The sequence below is a fragment of the Patella vulgata genome, chromosome 2, assembly GCF_932274485.2.
Source record: "Patella vulgata chromosome 2, xgPatVulg1.2, whole genome shotgun sequence".
Lineage (NCBI taxonomy): Eukaryota > Metazoa > Mollusca > Gastropoda > Patellidae > Patella > Patella vulgata.
This window is the reverse complement of record NC_065880.2, coordinates 65,573,609-65,593,519: the sequence shown is the minus strand read 5'-3', so window position 1 is coordinate 65,593,519 and position 19,911 is coordinate 65,573,609. Positions and strand designations below refer to the sequence as shown.

Sequence of the window (19,911 nt, the reverse complement as noted above, 5' to 3'; positions counted from 1 at the left end):
AATACAATAATACATTGGTACACTTTAGTTAATAATCAAAACGGAATTTGAAAATAGTATTATGAATATATGAATTACTGGTGAACTAAAACGACTAATATACTTGTGATATCGTTCCATTAAATATTTGTTTCTTTCTAATAACGTTGTGGCAATATGGACTAAATTACTCTATTTCAAATCACTATGGACTATAATCTGCCGCGAATTTGATATTTCCACCGACTATAATCCGCCGCGAATTTAATATTTTCGCAGGCGCTAATCCACCGCGAATTTTATATTTTCGCGGACTTTTTTCCGCCCAGAACGTCTCTAATTCCGCGGAGTGTATATGGGTAAAACACCGCGATTTTTGAGCAGAAAAAAACGCCCACAAGGACTATTTTCATACTTCCGCTCGAAGTGTACTGTAATTAACAGAAATTATTGAAATTCAGCAGATCGGATGATAATTTCTGGCGTTAAAGCGTTGACAAGGTTCAACAAAGTGAAACAAGGGCAATAACTCTAGACGTAACAACGGAAATTGCTGAAATTCAATAGGATTCTTTTTTTTACTACTTTAAATCACGCATATAAATTTCATACAGATCGGCAGATAACTCTGGAATAAAATAAAAACAAGTACGAACAATCCAAACCATTAGACAAAATTCGAAGTCCTTAAAAAACGGTATAGGCAAAATAGTGTAATCAGGCAAAATAGTGTAATCAGCATATGGACTGTTCACCATGTACAAAATACACGACAAACAGTGGTAACAGGTGTCCGGAAGAGTAGGCTTACCCTGCCTGGCGCCACACCCGCCATAGCTGCATCCAAACTATTAGGCGAAATCTCAGTAAAATAGCGTGATTGGCCAATGGAATATCGGTATGCAAAATGCATGTGATAAACAGTGTTAACAATGTAGTAGACAGACATTATCAGGGAGATAGTATACGCGTCAATTAAATATATCTAGAATAATAGCCTAGAGAGACATGTTATATTTACCAATCAAGTCAATATGAAGGCCATAAAACTTTTTAAAGGTTTTAATAAGTTTAGTTCGCAAGTATCCCTGTAGTTAAAGCTTAGATGACAAATGCCTCGATCTACTTAAAAAATCAGAATAAAATGAACAAGCTCTCGCGTAACGAATTAGCCGAGACACAAACACTCCATAAGCTGGTGATATCGGAATGTTACTACTAATAAATGGAAAGTTAACAATCGGAAAGTCAAAGTCATCACGTTTATCGTACAATTTAACACTAAGTTTATGGCAATCGTCAAAATATAGAGATTCAGATCCAAGTAGGAAGCGTAATTGTCACTGTCAGTAGTGTTTTTAATTTCGAGCTCATCAGGATATATGAATTCTACATAATCACTAAATTTTGGATTATTCAGTGATAGAACATCATCGATATATCGATAAGTGAAATTAAAATGTCTGACTAATCGTTTATTTGATTTTACGAGTGCCTGTATGTAATCGGCTTCGTAGGAATAGAGAAACAAATCAGCAAGCAAAGGTGCACAGTTGGTGCCCATGAGGATACCTACCACTTGCTGATAAATTTCCCCTCCAAATTCAACAAAGATATTATCAATTAAAAAATCCAACATCTGAATTATCTTGTTGGCGGTTAATTTATTTTAGAAGTAATAAACGGAAATTGCTGAAATTCAATAGGATATTGACGCATATAAATTTCATACAGATCGGCAGATAACTTTTGATGTTAGAGCGTTCACAACAGTGATGGGATTTTACCTGTATATTCCGGACTTGTTCAAATCTTTTTTCGAAACGCCCAAAATTGTCCGATCGTGAATATGCCCAATCGGACATCAAGACATGGTGAATAATATTCAAATTCCAAAATTTATATAGTGTACTGAGTGTATAACTACCGTGCAACCCGATTATCGTTGATAATAGGCTGGATTGATTAGGTAATTAAGTGATCGACTATTTATCGTGTTATGTCGTCTACATAACTACTATTCTGCCTTGATTGGCTGACTTAATCCTTTGTCGGACAATTCATCAAATCAATCATGAACAGATGTCATTGCTTCTCCTTTGTCGGACGATATATCAATCCAATAAGAGTGATTATAAACTTAATCTGATTAACCCGTGATTTGTCCATTGTCTCACGTTTTAATCTCCTTTGTGTCGGACAATAACACGTAGAAATTAGTCATATATGTCACATATCCTGATAGTATATAACACCTCAAATCAACATACATTGTATCCGATAACTTGTCTGTGATATATTTTCAGTGGAAGCCGAAGTTAAATAAAGATATTTCACACACACGCATATGGCGCTTATATAGTTCAGTAATTAAAATGAAAGTACAAATCTCGCGAGACACGTGAAATTAAGAGATGTATACGTGCCGAATCCAATACGACTGATGTCCGGGAAAAGATTCTATTTTGATGGCATATTGTCGGATTTATGATCATATTTTGAAGGGGGTTTATGTCTTTAAATAAATAAACACGCTAAGAAATGTTGACGAATATTTCGATTGGAATGACGTAAGTAGTTAATTGTTTTAGACGATAGCGCGTGCTACAGTCGAATGCAATTATTTAGCAGTTGGTGTCACTCACTCGCTCGTTGTATTAGAGCGTCGTTAACTACGGTTTACGGCCAAATAAATTTCGGGATGTCATTTTTTTACCTTCCGCATATAAATCGAAACGGAGTATCAGACGAATGTCACACTTTGCTGAAAAATGTACCGACGTCATGTATGACCCGAAAAATACGGTAATTTTGGGGGAGTTTGAAACAGATCGGCAGCAGTCGGCACGCTGCCATTCTATAGTATTACGATGTCATGTAATTTTGTAGGAATAGTATTGACATAAATTTGAATACCGTACGGGTTTTAAACATGAAATATAACGAGGTGATTCTTTATTGTGTTTTGAAAACGTCTGCTTAAATTACGATAAGAGTTATGCCCCTTTATTTTCGGGAAAAAATGTCCGACAAGAAATTGTTTGAAATCCCATCAGTGGTTCACAATGTGAAACAAGGGCCATAACTCTAGAAGTAATGAACAGAAATTCAATAGGCTTCTTTGTTTCACTAATCTAAATAATGCACATTAATTTCACAAAGATCGGATGATAACTTTTGGCGTTAGGGTGTTCACAAGGTTTAATAACGTGAAACAAGGGCCATAACTCTTGATGTAATTAACTGATATTTAATAGGATTCTTCTTTTTACTAATCCATAGGCTTTTTTGTGATCATTAACACTTTGTACAAATTTAAAGTCAATCAGAGGATAACTAGACTCTAGGACGTCTAATTGAGGGTGTTTAAAAATAGATAACTATACCATACCTTCTATGGTCCTTAAAAGGGACATCTGACCTGCCCCTAATAAGGAGCGTACACCAGTTATACATGGTTTCACTTCTTTATCAACTAGAGGTCCTAATCTCTGACAAATCTTCAGTAAATAATCAGATGATATGTGTGGATTTATCTCAATCTGAAAATTTAAAAAAAAATACTCACCCAACAAAGCATACGCCCATAGCAACTAAACCATTCGCTAACAAACTGTTGCCATGCATAATCTATGCAAATTTTGCAAGAGATGAACAAAGAAAGGGGAAATCAATAAAGAGCCCAATGCTCAACATTCGATTTAAAAAAATATTTTAAAAGCTTGTGCCTCTATTGCGTTCATATGTCTTTGGAAAAGAGGGTAACTCTTGCACATCCTCTCATGACCTTAATGCTTCTCAGGTAATTAAACATACAAATACAGCAGCTAAATCGCCTAGCATGGTAAGACTATTGCTAGAATTTTTGTTCTTTAAATTAATAATAGCATCATATTGTATTAATTAATATTAATTATTAGATTCACACATGGTTTTGAAGTCTAATATGTACATAAATCAAAATCAGTGAATGAGTGACAGATTGTTATAAATAAAAAATTTGGTAGACATTTAATTCTAGGTTGATAACAGATATCTTGTGTGAATTTCTACTTTAAGTTTCCACTATCCATATAAGGGTAGGTTTCGACGTCATTAGGCTAATTAACCAATCTCTATAATTATTTACATCATATTTGACCAATTAGATAATTCAACGTCCAAACCCAAAGCTACAAGACTATCATATCTTTGAGCATTCGTTAGACAGCCACTTGATTCTGGAAGGGAAAAATGTAGCAATTTCTGTCAACAGACTCGCCCCTAGTGAGTCTGCCTGGATGGGGTTTGAGAGAATGACTTTATTATTGTAATCTACTATGCTTGTATCTATGTATCCAGCTATGATATATAAAATGTAAAAACAAACTGTTGCATTGTTATTCCTGGCAAGACAAACGTCTTAACTACTGAGAAGACAATAGATAAGAGAATACACAACGTAAAGGGGAAGCAAAGACGACAAGTGAAAATACTAGACGATAACAAGGCTACTAAGATATGTAGTAAGAAACAATGCATGGGTCATACATTGGATGTGGCAACCGGTTTAGTTTGTTGTCCGCTCTCCATGTCTGACAAAAGACCCATGGTACTACAGCAGTCGACAAAGGTTGTCGCACATTTATTCTTTAGTAGGTAATGTGAGCATTTACAAGATGCCGAATATCAATAATCGAAAGAGTTCATCGTCTCATGATCCCAATACTTCACAGTAAATTTTTTTAAAAATTTCTTAAAAATCTCTACCCGTTATTTCTTTCACAAGGTTTCGGCAAAGGGGGAGTAACTCTTTATGGTCGCGGATAGATTGTGGATAGAGTTTGTGCCAGACTAACAGGCCAAGATTTATATGAATCGGACAAAAATTGTGGCCTCTGAAAAGCCCACATTATACTTCATATGTATTTTATATTTTGCGAAAAAGGCAGTGACAATAACCCAGCAAGTTCTAGTCACAATCAAACTCACCCAAGTTCTTTTGACCTCAAGTTTCATCTAAAATCAGATAGAGGAAATGAAATGGGGCTAAACGTCCTACTGTTTTGCTCATACTGGGCTAATAAAGACGTGTATATGTCACACAGTGTGCTATGAGGGAAATTTTGCCCTGACAGCTTCACTACATGTATGTTCTACTATTATTTCCAATTCCAACTGTCAGGGTTCATTTACGAGAATGACAATGTGTACACAGGGCCTCTGTTTTTCAGACCATCTAAACAACTATACATTGTCCCTTGCCAGACCCTGGACCTCAGGTTAGCGACCCAACGTCTTACTCACTGAGCCACTGCAGCTCCCTTGAGAAAGAAGGTCAACAAACTTTGTACATTTTTCACATTTTGTGTAAAAGACAGGGGCCATAACCCAAGAAGTTGCTGTCTAATGAGCACCAAAATAGAACTCCCAAAAGATCTTTAAATCCTTAGCATATATGTTCAGTTTCATCTCTATTGGACAAAAATTGTGGACCCTGGAGATTCCATAAAGTTTGCACATATTTCACATGTAGAGTAAAAGTTGCGGTCTGATGCTCATCAAAATCAAACTCATTAAAATATTTTGTTTTGATTTACATGCAATAATTAAAGTGCCAACTAAATAATTTGGACAAAAATTATGTCCTTTATAGGATCCACAACCTTGTTATATGTATTACGTGCCCTGTCACTATTTGCTAATCATTGAACCCAACCATCATTATGGTGTAACAGTGATTAATTTAAACAGTTTTTAAAATCGGATATATTGGAATGTTTTTTTTTAAATCATATAAAAATTGTGACCTCTAGATGTACCACAAACTAAAAACGCAATTTTTGGTACAATTGGGGGCCATAATCGAGGAAGTTACGATCTGATATGCAAGAATATCGAAAGGAGCCGAGATCAAACATATATTTAAGTTTCATCAAAATCAGATACAAATTGTGACCTCTAGAGGGTCCACAACAGTGATGGGATTTTACCCGTATATTCCGGACTTGTCCGAATCTTTCTTCGAAACGCCCAAAATTGTCCGACCGGGAATATGCCCAATCGGACATCAAGACATGGTGAATAATAGGCTGGATTGATTAGGTAATTAAGTGACAGACTATTTATCGTGTTATATCGTCTTACACACCTACCTTGATTAACTACTATTCTGCCTTGATTGGCTGACTTAATTCTTTATCGGACAATTCATCAAATCAATCCTGAACAGAAGTCATTGCTTCTCCTTTGTCGGACGATATATCAATCCAATAAGAGTGATTATAAACTTAATCTGATTAACCCGTGATTTCGCCATTGTCTCACGTTTTAATCTCCTTTGTTGTGTCGGACAATAACACGTAGAAATTAGTCATATATGTCACATATCCTGATAGTATATAACACCTCAAATCAACATACATTGTATCCGATAACTTGTCTGTGATATATTTTCGGTGGAAGCCGAAGTTAAATAAAGATATTTCACACACATGGCGCTTGTAGAGTTCAGTAATTAAAATGAAAGTACAAATCTTGCGAGACACGTGAAATTAAGAGATGTATACGTGCTGAATCCAATACGCCTGATGTTCGAGAAAAGATTCTATTTTGATAGCATATTGTCGGATTTATGATTATATTTTGAAGGGGGTTTATGTCTTTAAATAAATAAACACGCTAAGAAATGTTGACGAATATTTCGATTGGAATGACATAAGTAGTTAAATGTTTTAGACGGTACCGCGTGCTACAGTCGAATGCAATTATTTAGCAGTTGGTGTCCCTCGCTCATTAAGGCGTCGTTAACTACGGTTTACGGCCAAATAAATTTCGGGATGTCATTTTTTCACCTTCCGTATATAAACCGAAACAGAGTATCAGACGAATGTCGGACTTTGCTGAGAAATGTACTGACGTATGACCCGAAAAATTCGGTAATTTTGGGGGAGTTTGAAACAGATCGGCAGCAGTCGGCACGCTGCCAATTCTATAGTATTACGATGTCATGTAATTTTGTATGAATATTATTGACATAAATTTGAATACCGTACGGGTTTTAAACATAAAATATAACGAGGTGAACCTATTTTTTTTTTACATATGAATTTGAATATATTTTGTTGACACATGATTCTTAATTGTGTTTTGAAAACGACTGCTTAAATTACGGTAAGAGTTATGCCCCTTTATTTTCGGGAAAAAATGTCCGACATGAAATTTTTTGAAATCCCATCACTGGTCCACAACCATGGTATTACATACTTTAAAGTAGCTAAGTCTCAAACTCAATATCATTCAAAGCCTTACACGTTGAAAACATGAATTATTTGTTAATTCAAATCAACATTGATGTTGTAATCTTACAGGGAAAAGGTAGGCTTCTGATATCCAATATTTAAGACAAAATAAACATTTTACCATTGGTACACGAATCGTGTACCATAATGCGTTTCAGCGTCATTTGTAACAAGTGACCAGAAAGAATGAGGCTAGACATATTCAACAACTCATGTCAAACGGTGACGCCATATCTTATCTGGAGAGCATGCGCAATAGACTGGAATAACCAGACGCTAAAAATTGGCATTCGGTTGAGACTTATGCCGAATTTCGCTGGACATAACTGATTTGAAATTAGAGTCAAAACGGAAACAATTGAATGTAAATTAGTTTATGTACAATCAGATTACATTATTATATGCGTTGTGATGCATTTGGGTCGATTTCTAGGCCCCAAATATTAGCGATTTAGCTCCTTTAACACAAACATAAGGTACAATTTTATGGATACACAATAATATTAATGTTAGTGTATCCATAAAATCGCACCTTATGTTAAAGATACATTATGGGAGATTAGATAAAGAGCTGGCAGTTCTTACTATAAAAGTTAAAATCTAGATAATGTAAAGGGAATTTGCTGAAAATTTTAGTCAAATTGTTCCAATCTGAACCGAGATTTTAGGAACACCTCACTATTTTTCATATTTAGTTCCCGTATGGTATTCAAATTTATGCCAGTAGTATTCCCATATAATTATGTAAACTATAAACAGTAGCTGTTTTCCATAAGTATGTTTATAGTTTATTTATCTGCCCAGTTACTAAATGCCACTTAAAGAATATATAATTATGTGTTTTCGTAATACATGTATGATAGAATGAAAGCTTGTCGATCCGTACCTACTTGTAAAGATAGGTTGCCAGGCAACAAAACATACGCCCACAGCAGCTAAATCGTCCGAGCGGTCGTCAAGGGTTGTCGCATATTTATTCCTTTGTACGTAATTGGGGGCCCTTACAAGACAGTTCCATACAGATCAGATTATAAATTTTGTCGTTTGAGGATTTACAAGGTTCTACAAACTGAAAAAAGGGTCTCAACTCTGGAAGTAATCTACAGAAATTGTTGAAATTTGACAGGCTTTTTTGTTTTACTAATTTAAATAATGCATATAAATTTCATACAGATCACATGATCACTTTTGTCATTCAAACGTTCACAATTGCCATAACTCTAGAAATTATTGACGGAAATTGCTGATATTCAATAAACCCGTTTCACAAATTTAAATGATGCATATAAATTTCATACATATCGGATGATAACTATCATCAATCGAGCATTATCAAGGTTAAACAAAGTGAACAAGGGCAATAACTCTAGAAGTAATTAATGTAAATTGCTGAAATTCAATAGGCTTTTTCGTTTCACTAATTTAAATCATGCATATAAATTTCACAAAGATCGGGTGATAACTTTTTTCGTTAGAGCGTTCACAAGGATCAATAAAGTGAAACATGGGCCATAACTCTAGACATAATAAACGGAAATTGCTGAAATTCAATAGGCTTCTTCGTTTCACCAGTTTAAATAATGCATGTAAATTTCACAAAGATCGAATGATAACTTTCGGCGTTGTAGCGTTCACAAGGATCAATAAAGTGAAACAAGGAACGTAATGAACAGAAATTGCTGAAATTCAATAGGCTTCTTCGTTTCACCTACCTAAATAATGCATATAAATTTCAGAAAGATCGGATGATAACTTTTGACGTTGGAACGTTCACAAGGTTCAATAAAGAGAAACAAGGGCCATAACTCTAGACATAATAAACGGAAATTGCTGAAATTCAATAGGCTTCTTCGTTTCACCAGTTTAAATAATGCATGTAAATTTCACAAAGATCGAATGATAACTTTTGGCGTTGGAGCAATCACAAGGTTCAATAAAGTGAAACAAGGGCCATAACTCTAGACGTAATAAACAGAAATTGTTGAAATTCAATGGGATTCTTCGTTTCAGTAATCTAAATAATGCATATAAATTTCACAAAGATCGGATGTTAACTTTTGACATTAGAGCGTTCACAAGGTTCAACAAAGTGAAACAAGGGCCATAACTCTAGACGTAATAAACGGAAATTGTTGAAATTAAATAGGCTTCTTCATCTCACTAATGTAAAAAACATATATCAATTTTAAAACAATTGAATGATAAATTTGGGCGTTAGAGCGTTCACAAGAAATTGTGGACGATGGACGGACGGGGGCGACGGCAATATATGTCCACATTTCAATGTAGGCGTATAAAAAGGGTCTCAACTCTGGAAGTAATCTACAGAAATTGTTGAAATTTGACAGGCTTTTTCGTTTTACTAATTTAAATAATGCATATAAATTTCATACAGATCACATGATCACTTTTGTCATTCAAACGTTCACAATTGCCATAACTCTAGAAATTATTGACAGAAATTGCTGATATTCAATAGACCTGTTTCACAAATTTAAATGATGCATATAAATTTCATATATATCGGGTGATAACTATCATCAATCGAGCATTATCACGGTTAAACAAAGTGAAACAAGGGCAATAACTCTAGAAGTAATTAATGTAAATTGCTGAAATTCAATAGGCTTTTTCGTTTCACTAATTTAAATCATGCATATAAATTTCACAAAAATCGGGTGATAACTTTTTTCGTTAGAGCGTTCACAAGGATCAATAAAGTGAAACATGGGCCATAACTCTAGACGTAATAAACGGAAATTGCTGAAATTCAATAGGCTTCTCCGTTTCACTAATCTAGATAATGCATATAAATTTCACAAAGATCGGATGATAACTTTCGGCGTTGTAGCGTTCACAAGGATCAATAAAGTGAAACAAGGAACGTAATGAACAGAAATTGCTGAAATTCAATAGGCTTCTTCGTTTCACTAACCTAAATAATGCGTATAAATTTCAGAAAGATCGGATGATAACTTTTGACGTTGGAGCGTTCACAAGGTTCAATAAAGAGAAACAAGGGCCATAACTCTAGACATAACAAACGGAAATTGCTGAAATTCAATAGGCTTCTTCGTTTCACCAGTTTAAATAATGCATGTAAATTTCACAAAAATCGAATGATAACTTTTGGCGTTGGAGCAATCTCAAAGTTCAATAAAGTGAAACAAGGGCCATAACTCTAGACGTAATAAACAGAAATTGTTGAAATTCAATAGGATTCTTCGTTTCAGTAATCTAAATAATGCATATAAATTTCAGAAAGATCGGATGATAACTTTTGGCGTTAGAGCGTTCACAAGGTTCAACAAAGTGAAACAAGGGCCATAACTCTAGACGTAATAAACGGAAATTGTTGAAATTAAATAGGCTTCTTCATCTCACTAATGTAAAAAACATATATCAATTTTAAAACAATTGAATGATAACTTTGGGCGTTGGAGCGTTCACAAGAAATTGTGGACGATGGACGGACGGGGGCGACGGCAATATACGTCCACATTTCAATGTGGGCGTATAAAAAGGGTCTCAACTCTGGAAGTAATCTACAGAAATTGTTGAAATTTGACAGGCTTTTTAGTTTTACTAATTTAAATAATGCATATAAATTTCATACAGATCACATGATCACTTTTGTCATTCAAACGTTCACAATCGCCATAACTCTAGACATAATAAACGGAAATTGCTGAAATTAATAGGCTTCTTCGTTTCACCAGTTAAAATAATGCATGTAAATTTCACAAAGATCGAATGATAACTTTTGGCGTTGGAGCAATCACAAGGTTCAAGAAAGTGAAACACAAGGGCCATAACTCTAGACATAATAAACGGAAAATGCTGAAATTCAATAGGCTTCTTCGTTTCACCAGTTTAAATAATGCATGTAAATTTCACAAAGATCGAATGATAACTTTTGGCGTTGGAGCAATCACAAGGTTCAATAAAGTGAAACAAGGGCCATAACTCTAGACGTAATAAACAGAAATTGTTGAAATTCAATAGGATTCTTTGTTTCAGTAATCTAAATAATGCATATAAATTTCAGAAAGATCGGATGATAACTTTTGGCGTTAAAGCGTTCACAAGGTTCAACAAAGTGAAACAAGGGCCAAAACTCTAGACGTAATAAACGGAAATTGTTGAAATTAAATAGGCTTCTTCATCTCACTAATGTAAAAAACATATATCAATTTTAAAACAATTGAATGATAACTTTGGGCGTTGGAGCGTTCACAAGAAATTGTGGACGATGGACGTACGGACCGACAGACGGGGGGCGACGGCAATATACGTCCACATTTTTATGCTATTTGAGAACGAAGGGCGGCCATTTTATCTGTCAGTTATTGGCCGATTTTCATGAAATTCGAACTCAGTCGTCCTTAGGGTGTAACGGTGATATAATAATATGATTTTTTAAATCGGATAATAATTATGACCTCTAAAGGGTCCACAAGCTAAAAACGTGATTTTTCCTACAATCAGGGGCCATAATTCAGGAAGTTAAGGTCCGATATGCGCGAAGATCGAAAGGAACCGAGATCTTTGGGTTATAAACTTACATTTCAAGTTTCAAAAAGATAGGTTGCCAGGCAGCAGCTAAATCGTCCGGGCAGTCAACAAGTGTTGTCGCATATTTTTACTTCTTTCGGTAATGTAACATTTATAATACACTAAAATCTGATTAATAGTAACAACTCATGTAGTAATTATCACAAAACCATTAGTATTTGTTTGGTTTTTTTATAAAGTCCTGCCCCATGCTAACGTTTAGTATACAAAACTTTTAATATCATGGATTTAGCTGTTCAAGTCATAAAAAGTCATTGAAAATCAATATACTTGTTCGTCTCAAGCTCTTAAACTCTGTGTATCAATCTGAAGTCAAATCTGGCAGTAATTATCGGAAATCGCTGAAAATCAATGGGCTTTTTAGTCTCATGACCTTAAACACTGTGTATAAATTTAAAGTCAATTAACTTTGGCCTTTAGAGCGTCCACAAGATTTTTTGAAGTGATCAAGGGCCATAACTCTTGCAGTAATTATCAAAAATCGCTGAAAATGAATAGACTTCTTTGTCTCAAGACCTTAAACACTGTGTATAAATTTAAAGTCAATCAGATTTTTCAAAGTGATCAAGGGCCATAACTCTGGCAGTAATTATCTGAAATCACTGAAAATCAATAGGCTTCATCGTCTTAAACACTGTGTATAAATTTAAAGTCAATTTGATATTAACTTTGACCTGTAGAGCGTCCACAAGATTTTTTTAAGTGATCAAGGGCCATAACTCTGGCAGTAATTATCGGAAATCGCTGAAAATCAATAGGCCTCTTCGTCTCATGACCTTAAACACTGTGTATAAATTTCAAGTCAATCGGATATTAACTTTGGCCTGTAGAGCACCCACAAGATTTTTCAAAGTGATCAAGGGCCATAACCCTGGCAGTAATTATCGGAAATCGCTGAAAATCAATAGGCTTCTTCGTCTCATGACCTTTAACACTGTGTATAAATTTAAAGTCAAACGGATATTAACTTTAGCCTCTAGAGTGTCCACAAGATTTTTCAAAGTGATCAAGGGCTATAACAGGCCTTTTACGGGAATTCCGCTAATGTTTGATTTGATATGCTAGCTTTATTTTCATATAAGAAGAAAGTTTAAATCAAGGCGAACAAAATGATATGACATAACACGGGTTTTAATTTCTTATTTAGCGATGAAAATAGTAATTTTATTCAACCACAAGGCCATTATTAAAAAATGCGAAACTACCGCTAAAAATTGATATCAAAATATTTATTGTTAGTGTTTTGAAACATCCGTGGAAAAGACATCGAACTTGGATTACAACGATGAATAAGCCGTTAAAAGTATTAAAACCTATCCACATTCGTTTTTTTTCTCAAGGAAACATCATTTTGTTTTGCAGTTGTTACAAAAAACGTAACCTACAGATTTTCAGAGGCCCATTGTATTTGTGACAGATCTTTTAATTAGTGGGGAAAACCGTATTTTTTCTTTTTCTTAGACAACAAAATGGCGGCATATGGCAAACCTACACTAAAATAATAACAAGTTGGTTATAGAAGGAGTAAAACAGTTCTTCAAATTGTATCTTGGATATATTCCCTGAAATGAATTAAGTAAATGGTCACGCAATTTAAGTTACTCAAGAAACAACATTCAAACAACATCATGCAATCTCTAGTTTTAGGTGATCGATTGGTCACCTGGTTGATACCTCAGGTGATCAAAAAATCGATCACCTGGACCAAAAATCAGGGGATCGATTTATTGATCACCCTGTGCCGTCTTATTTCGAGGCCTGCATAACGCTGGCAAAAATTATCGGAAGTCAATGAAAATCAATAGGCTTCTTCGTCTCATGACCTTTAACTCTGTGTATCAATTTAAAGTCAATCAGATATTAACTTTAGCCTCTAGAGCGTTCACAAGATTTTTCAAAGTGATCAAGGGCCATAACTCTGGCAAAAATTATCGGAAATCACTGAAAATCAATAGGATTCTTCGTCTCATGACCCTAAACACTGTGTATCAATTTAAAGTCAATCGGATATTAACTTTAGCCTCTACAGCATCAACAAGATTTTTCAAAGTGATCAAGGGCCATAACTCTGGCAGTAATTATCGGAAATCGCTGAAAATCAATAGGATTCTTCGTCTCATGACCCTAAACACTGTGTATCAATTTATAGTCAATCGGATATTAACTATGGCCTCTAGAGCGACAAGAAATGAGTGTAAATCACCATATTTAAAGTAGCTAAGTCTCTAACTCAATATCATCCAAAGTCTTACACGTTGAAAACACAAATTATTTGTCAATTAAATCAACATTGATATTGTCATCTTACTGGGAAAAGGTACGCTTCTGATATCCAATATTTAAGACAAAATAAACATTTTACCATTGGTACACGAATCGTGTACCATAGTGCGTTTCAGAGTCATTTGTAACAAGTGACCAGAAAAAGCGAGGCTAGACATATTCCACAACTCATGTCAAACGGTGACACCATCATAGATCGTAGGCCTACAGTTCTATGACGCCATGTGAGCATGCGCAATGCCAATAGCCTGGAATAACCATGTATTTTGCTGGACATAACTGATTTGAAGTTAGAGTCAAAACTGAAACAATTGAATGTATATACAATTAGATTACATTATTATATCCGTTGCAACCCATTTGTGTCAATTTCTAGGTCCCAAATATTAATATTAGCGATTTAGCTCCTTTAATATTATGAGGGCTACAGCCTAATATAAATATTTTATATACCTGTACTGTTCTCCAACAATACAAATTATAAGATAAAATTTCCAAATACACCCAAAGAAAAATGTATTTAATCTGCATCAAACATCAACTGTAAATTCCTTTCTAATTCCAGACTTAACACAAACTGGAACTTACATGAATGAAACTACTCCAGTGACACTACAATCAGATAATAATACCAACCAATAAAAAGACTACATCTATTTATAGTAACGTTGCAAGCAGTTCTGGCCGACATGTTTCTGCTGTCTTCTGATTGGTTGTTTCGCCCGCTCTATTTCTGTGACATCACCGAGAATCTTTGGCCATTTTATATTTTAAGCAGTTATCAATTTATATTATATTTATTTAATTTAACCACTTCAAAATTATTTCTGGGTACCGACAATCACATTTCTGAAATCTGCACACATAATTCTATCAAATGCAGTCAAAATCTGATTAGCTCCCAAATATACGTTATTTAAATAATTCGCCGAAAATATTCACTATTTTACCGTACGATAAAGTTTTTCGGTAACTTACCAAGTTATTATAACTTCTGAAATGTTCGCGGCCTTCCCAATCCACTCTTTTAGGTAAAAGCTGAAAAATTAAATATTGGCATGAATGGACGTATTTTTCTAAATTGCATAAAATAGAACGTTTGAATCAGTAGACAGCACAACAATGTTAATAACCATAAAAATAACATTAAATTTTGGCTAAAAGAGCGTAAAAAGAGCGAAATTCAAAGAGTACAAAATGAAACATTAAAGTTGTACTTACCTTGTTTTCCTGCAATTCATCGAGAAACACCTGCAAGAGACAACAAAATATATTAGATGATGTCGGAAACGTGTAAAGGAATTACTGATAAGTAAAATACAAACCTTTGCTGTCCTTTGACATGGGCCATTTGATAAAAACCGGGCTATTAGAAAACACAATTCTGAAAAAGAAAACAGTTAAAATGTAATTTCAGTCTTGGGAGTTCCCGGTAAATTTCCATTGTTTCAAATACTACCAAGGAAAATATATCGAACCTGATTCAATAGATGAGGGCGAAGATGTTGAGCTCCCAGGCTCAGACATTTTGAAGATTCCACACTTTTCGTATACAATTAAAATACACGACGAAACCACTTATCACACCACCCGAGAATAGTCGCCATTTTCTTTTCAAGGCAATTCAAGCAAACGAGAACTAATACGCGTAGAAATATAATGCGGCCGTAACTCGTTGGCGTTTAAATGGGTCATCTATTTATAAGTATACTTTGATTTACTGTCGATATCCATTAAAATCTTGAACTATACCCAAAGCATATTATAAAATCATAAGTAAATACTTATATAAATATATATGAAATAATTCAAACGAATAAGTCAGATTTATTAAAGAACTATTTCGTTTCTTTCTGTGACGAATGCCAACCTTATCAGGTGCTTTGACGTCATAAAACGGGATATCCCTCGACGGAGACATTTGAGTATGTGGCAACGTGTTATTAGAAGAAATATACGAGGTTTTTGAGGAGGAAACCGAAAGTACATCTTTTCAGAGGCATTTTGGTAATATTTTATTTTGAATTTTAATGTTTTACACCATAGTAAGCTTGGTATTTGATTGCAATTAGACCATAGCCATAGGGACTATTCAGAAATACGTGACACAGTTGAATTATGACACCATTTTCCAATTCATGGAAGTTTGAAAAGAAATGGGGTTTAAATTGCTGACTCCTACTGTTTTGCTGCAAACCTGGGCTAATGAAGACGGGCATACGCCATACAGTGTGCTATGAGGGAAATTTTGCCCGGGCAGCGGCGCTACGGCCCACTCTTGTATCGAATTCCAACTGCCAAGTGATCTTTTACGTGCACGCCAATAATGTGTACACAGGACCTCAGTTTTTCATGCCATCAGAACGACTGGACAGCTGTCCTTGTCGGGCCCTCCATCCTGCATCACTGAGAAGGGGGAACAAAGCTGGAAAATCGGATGAACTTTCTCGGCCAATTAATGCAGGGATCAAACACCCGACGTCCAGACTAGCGAGCCAGCGTCTTACCCACTTAGCCACTGTGATCCCCCTTTTGAAAACTAAGGTTTTTAATTATTATATGTTTAAAAACTTACCCATGCTTGAAATAACCTCTGGTAAAATAAAATCAATTGTACAATTGAATATTCCAACATTTTTACTGTCAACGAAAGATGTTGCAGGGAGGTTAAAGATTGACATATTTTGACAACCATATTGTAATAACAACAAACTGTGATCATTCGATTACCATACTTGAATTTGATCAACAAGAAAAATTCAATTAAAGGCGATTATATAGGAGGTTTATACCGAAACAATTGATTATACTGTAATACCAGTCATAAATTTTATTCACATTGAATACGGTATAATGCTGATTGAGCAGACGAAACCTTTTGATCTTACATTACAATAAAAATTAGAACCCCAAAGAGTACTGACGTGTTTTGGTACGTTAGGTCAAGCCTTGTCATGTCAACAATCAAGTTACACCATGCATTATTTAGTATAGTAAATCCAATACCTATTAAAGTGGAAAAACCTGTCATTTTGAACTCTTAAACCGGAAGTTATACTTCAAGACCGAACATTTTGATATTAATTCAAAGTAGACGCATGAGGGTCATCATATATGAAAAAGTCAAGGGTCATTAAAACTTTAGGTCACCAGATAGAGTGAAGCCGGAAGTAAAGAAAATCAAAATTAAAACATCAGCTCCCTGACGATTGTTGCCATTTGGAGTAGGTTCAAAACAAAAATAAGTTTTCGAAAATCAGAATCAATGGTGGCTGAATATCGATTTGAAGATTTTTTGTAAAATCCAATATAGCGGCCAAACGGTTGAAAATGTTATGGAACAAGGTCTCAGAAAATGAAAGATAATAACACCACCATATGTCATTTTTGGTCTATTCTTAAAATGGAGAGAACTACTATCTTCGTGGAAAATCAGAAGGCCTCAGTAATTTCCGGAAGCTGTCATAAAAAATTTTAATATGCTATTTTGAAGGCATCGGTGTGTTCCTTATTCCCACCAAATTTCGACTGGATACCCCAAATAGTGATATAGATAGGCCATGTTGAATGTCGAAAAAAGGATGAAGAAAACTTTTGCAAATCTTTGATGTTAAATCTAATCGAGCGAACTTCCGAATTTCGAAAAAAAAAACTTCAGTCAGAGCCAGTATGGAATTCGTCCAAAGAATCCAAAAATTAAAACCCAACAAAGATCCGTTGAAAAATAACCAAGATGTGGAGAATCTGAGATTATGTTTCGTCCCATCTGTAAAACCTTCCTGTTTGTCAAAAATGACCCAATTTATTTTTAATATTTAGTTGCCAACAGTATCTGCGTTGGCAGAATGTTTGCACCATGCACAGTAATATTAAAGGAAAGCTCATGACAGAAGTTATTCTTTTGTGCCAAAGATATTGTTTCAGTGATATTGCTGGATTAAACTGGGTGCTGACTGGGCCCCCAGATTAGTTCTAAAAATAAATTTGGGCCATATACTGTAAATCTGTCTATCTACCATATAGACCTACAAATTGCATTTGTGTGAGTGTGACGGACAATGACCAGAATATGCCCCATTTTCACTGTTGACATTTGGTGTTTGGATAATCCTTAGTACTCGCTATTGTGGGTGCATACTGATATCCCGAATCCAGAATCATCTGCATTCTTGTGTCTCAGATGCACATGAAAGCGCTCGATTTCCTATGCAAAAAGTTATAATTAGACATCTATAATTGATCTTGGAACATTTATCAACATTTTCGCAAGTCAGAAAACTAGAAAGAAACTTATTATCATCTATCAGTAGTTGGGACTGGTTAGGGAAATGATACCAGTTAGTGTAGTTGATGTACATTTCAAACAAATTAATACATAACACTTACGAAAAATATTTGTTATTTATTTTTTCATCATCCTGTAATTTGTGGTGTTAAAGCTTCTATGTGACATTTTGTAAGTCATTTTTATACGCCCACATTTTCATGTGTACGTATTATGCAGTCGCCCCTGTCCGTCCGTCCGTCCACAAATTGTTTGTGGACACTCTACAGGTCACAATTTTTATCCGATTTTAACGAAACTTAAAATATAGGTGTATCTCCAAAAGATCTTGGCTGCTTTCGATATTGGCATGTATCGGATTGAAACTTCATGGATTATGGAACCTGTTTGTACGAAAAATCACGTTTTTGGCTTGTGGACCCTATAGAGGTCACAATTTTTATCCAATTTTGTTGAAACTTGAAATATAAGTTTATAACCCAAAGATCTCAGTTCCTTTCGATATTCGCGCATATCGGACCGTAACTTCCTGAATTATGGCCCCTGATTGTACGGAAAATCGCATTTTTAGCTTGTTGACCCTACAGAGGTCATAATTTTTATCCGATTTAAAAATCGTATTATTATATCACCGTTACACCCTAAGGACGGCTCAGTTCGAATTTCGTGAAATTCAGCCCAAAATTGACAGACAAAATGGCCGCCCTTCGTTTCAAATAGCGTAAAAACATGGTATATCAAGGTTGTAGATCCTATAGAGGTCACAATTTTTATACGCCCACATTTTCATGTGGACGTATATTGTTGTCGCCCCTGTCCGTCTGGACACAATTTGTTTGTGGACTCTCTACAGGTCGCAATTCTTGTCCGATTTTGACGAAACTTGAAATATAGCTTTATCCCAAAAAAATCTCGGCTGCTTTCGATATTGGCATGTATCGGATCGAAAGTTCATGGATTATGGCCCCTGTTTGTACGAAAAATCACGTTTTTAGCTTGTGGACCCTATAGAGGTCACAATTTTTATCCGATTTTGTTGAAACTTGAAATGTAAGTTTATAACCAAAAGATCTCGGTTCCTTTCGGACCGTAACTTCCTGAATTATGGCCCCTGATTGTACGAATGTGGACCTTATAGAAGTCATAATTTTTATCCGATTTAAAAAACCATATTGTTATATCACCGTTACACCCTAAGGACGACTGAGTTCGAATTTCGTGAAAATCGGCCCAAAATTGACAGACAATATGGCCGCCGTTCGTTCTCAAATAGCGTAACAATATGGTATATCAAGGTTGTGGACCCTAAAGACAGGGCTTGCCACGAGACGCGAGTAATTACTCGCGCGCACGCTACGCTCGCGTAAAACCAAATTTACGTGAGTGATTAAGTACTCGCGCAAATATAAAAAATAATTTAATCAGAAATAATGGAATATCGTAATAAAAAAAGCCGTAAACAATTTATATGCCTTCATATTGATGCACTATTGCGCACGCTGCGTGTCT

General features: G+C 35.1%; 2 protein-coding genes across 4 annotated transcripts in view; one reads left to right on the top strand and one right to left on the bottom strand.

The window, feature by feature from the left end:
* Window positions 1–15,730, bottom strand: part of LOC126811146 (bromodomain and WD repeat-containing protein 3) — a 274,126-nt gene extending 258,396 nt beyond the window's left edge. For all 3 annotated transcript variants that reach the window (XM_050536628.2, XM_050536629.2, XM_050536630.2), the window contains exons 1-5: window positions 15,596–15,730; window positions 15,443–15,501; window positions 15,339–15,368; window positions 15,096–15,155; window positions 3,371–3,521 (exon numbers count right to left, since the gene is read on the bottom strand). In XM_050536628.2, coding sequence (XP_050392585.1) covers window positions 3,371–3,521; window positions 15,096–15,155; window positions 15,339–15,368; window positions 15,443–15,501; window positions 15,596–15,644 — 349 coding nt within the window. In that variant the 5' untranslated portion in view covers window positions 15,645–15,730. The remainder of the gene's footprint in view (window positions 1–3,370; window positions 3,522–15,095; window positions 15,156–15,338; window positions 15,369–15,442; window positions 15,502–15,595) is intronic.
* Window positions 15,731–15,975: 245 nt separating this feature from the next.
* The window catches only part of LOC126811173 (dehydrodolichyl diphosphate synthase complex subunit DHDDS), a 94,818-nt gene continuing 90,882 nt past the window's right edge, over window positions 15,976–19,911 (top strand). The window contains exon 1 of the mRNA XM_050536717.2: window positions 15,976–16,124. The gene's annotated coding sequence lies outside the window, so the exon portion shown is untranslated. The remainder of the gene's footprint in view (window positions 16,125–19,911) is intronic.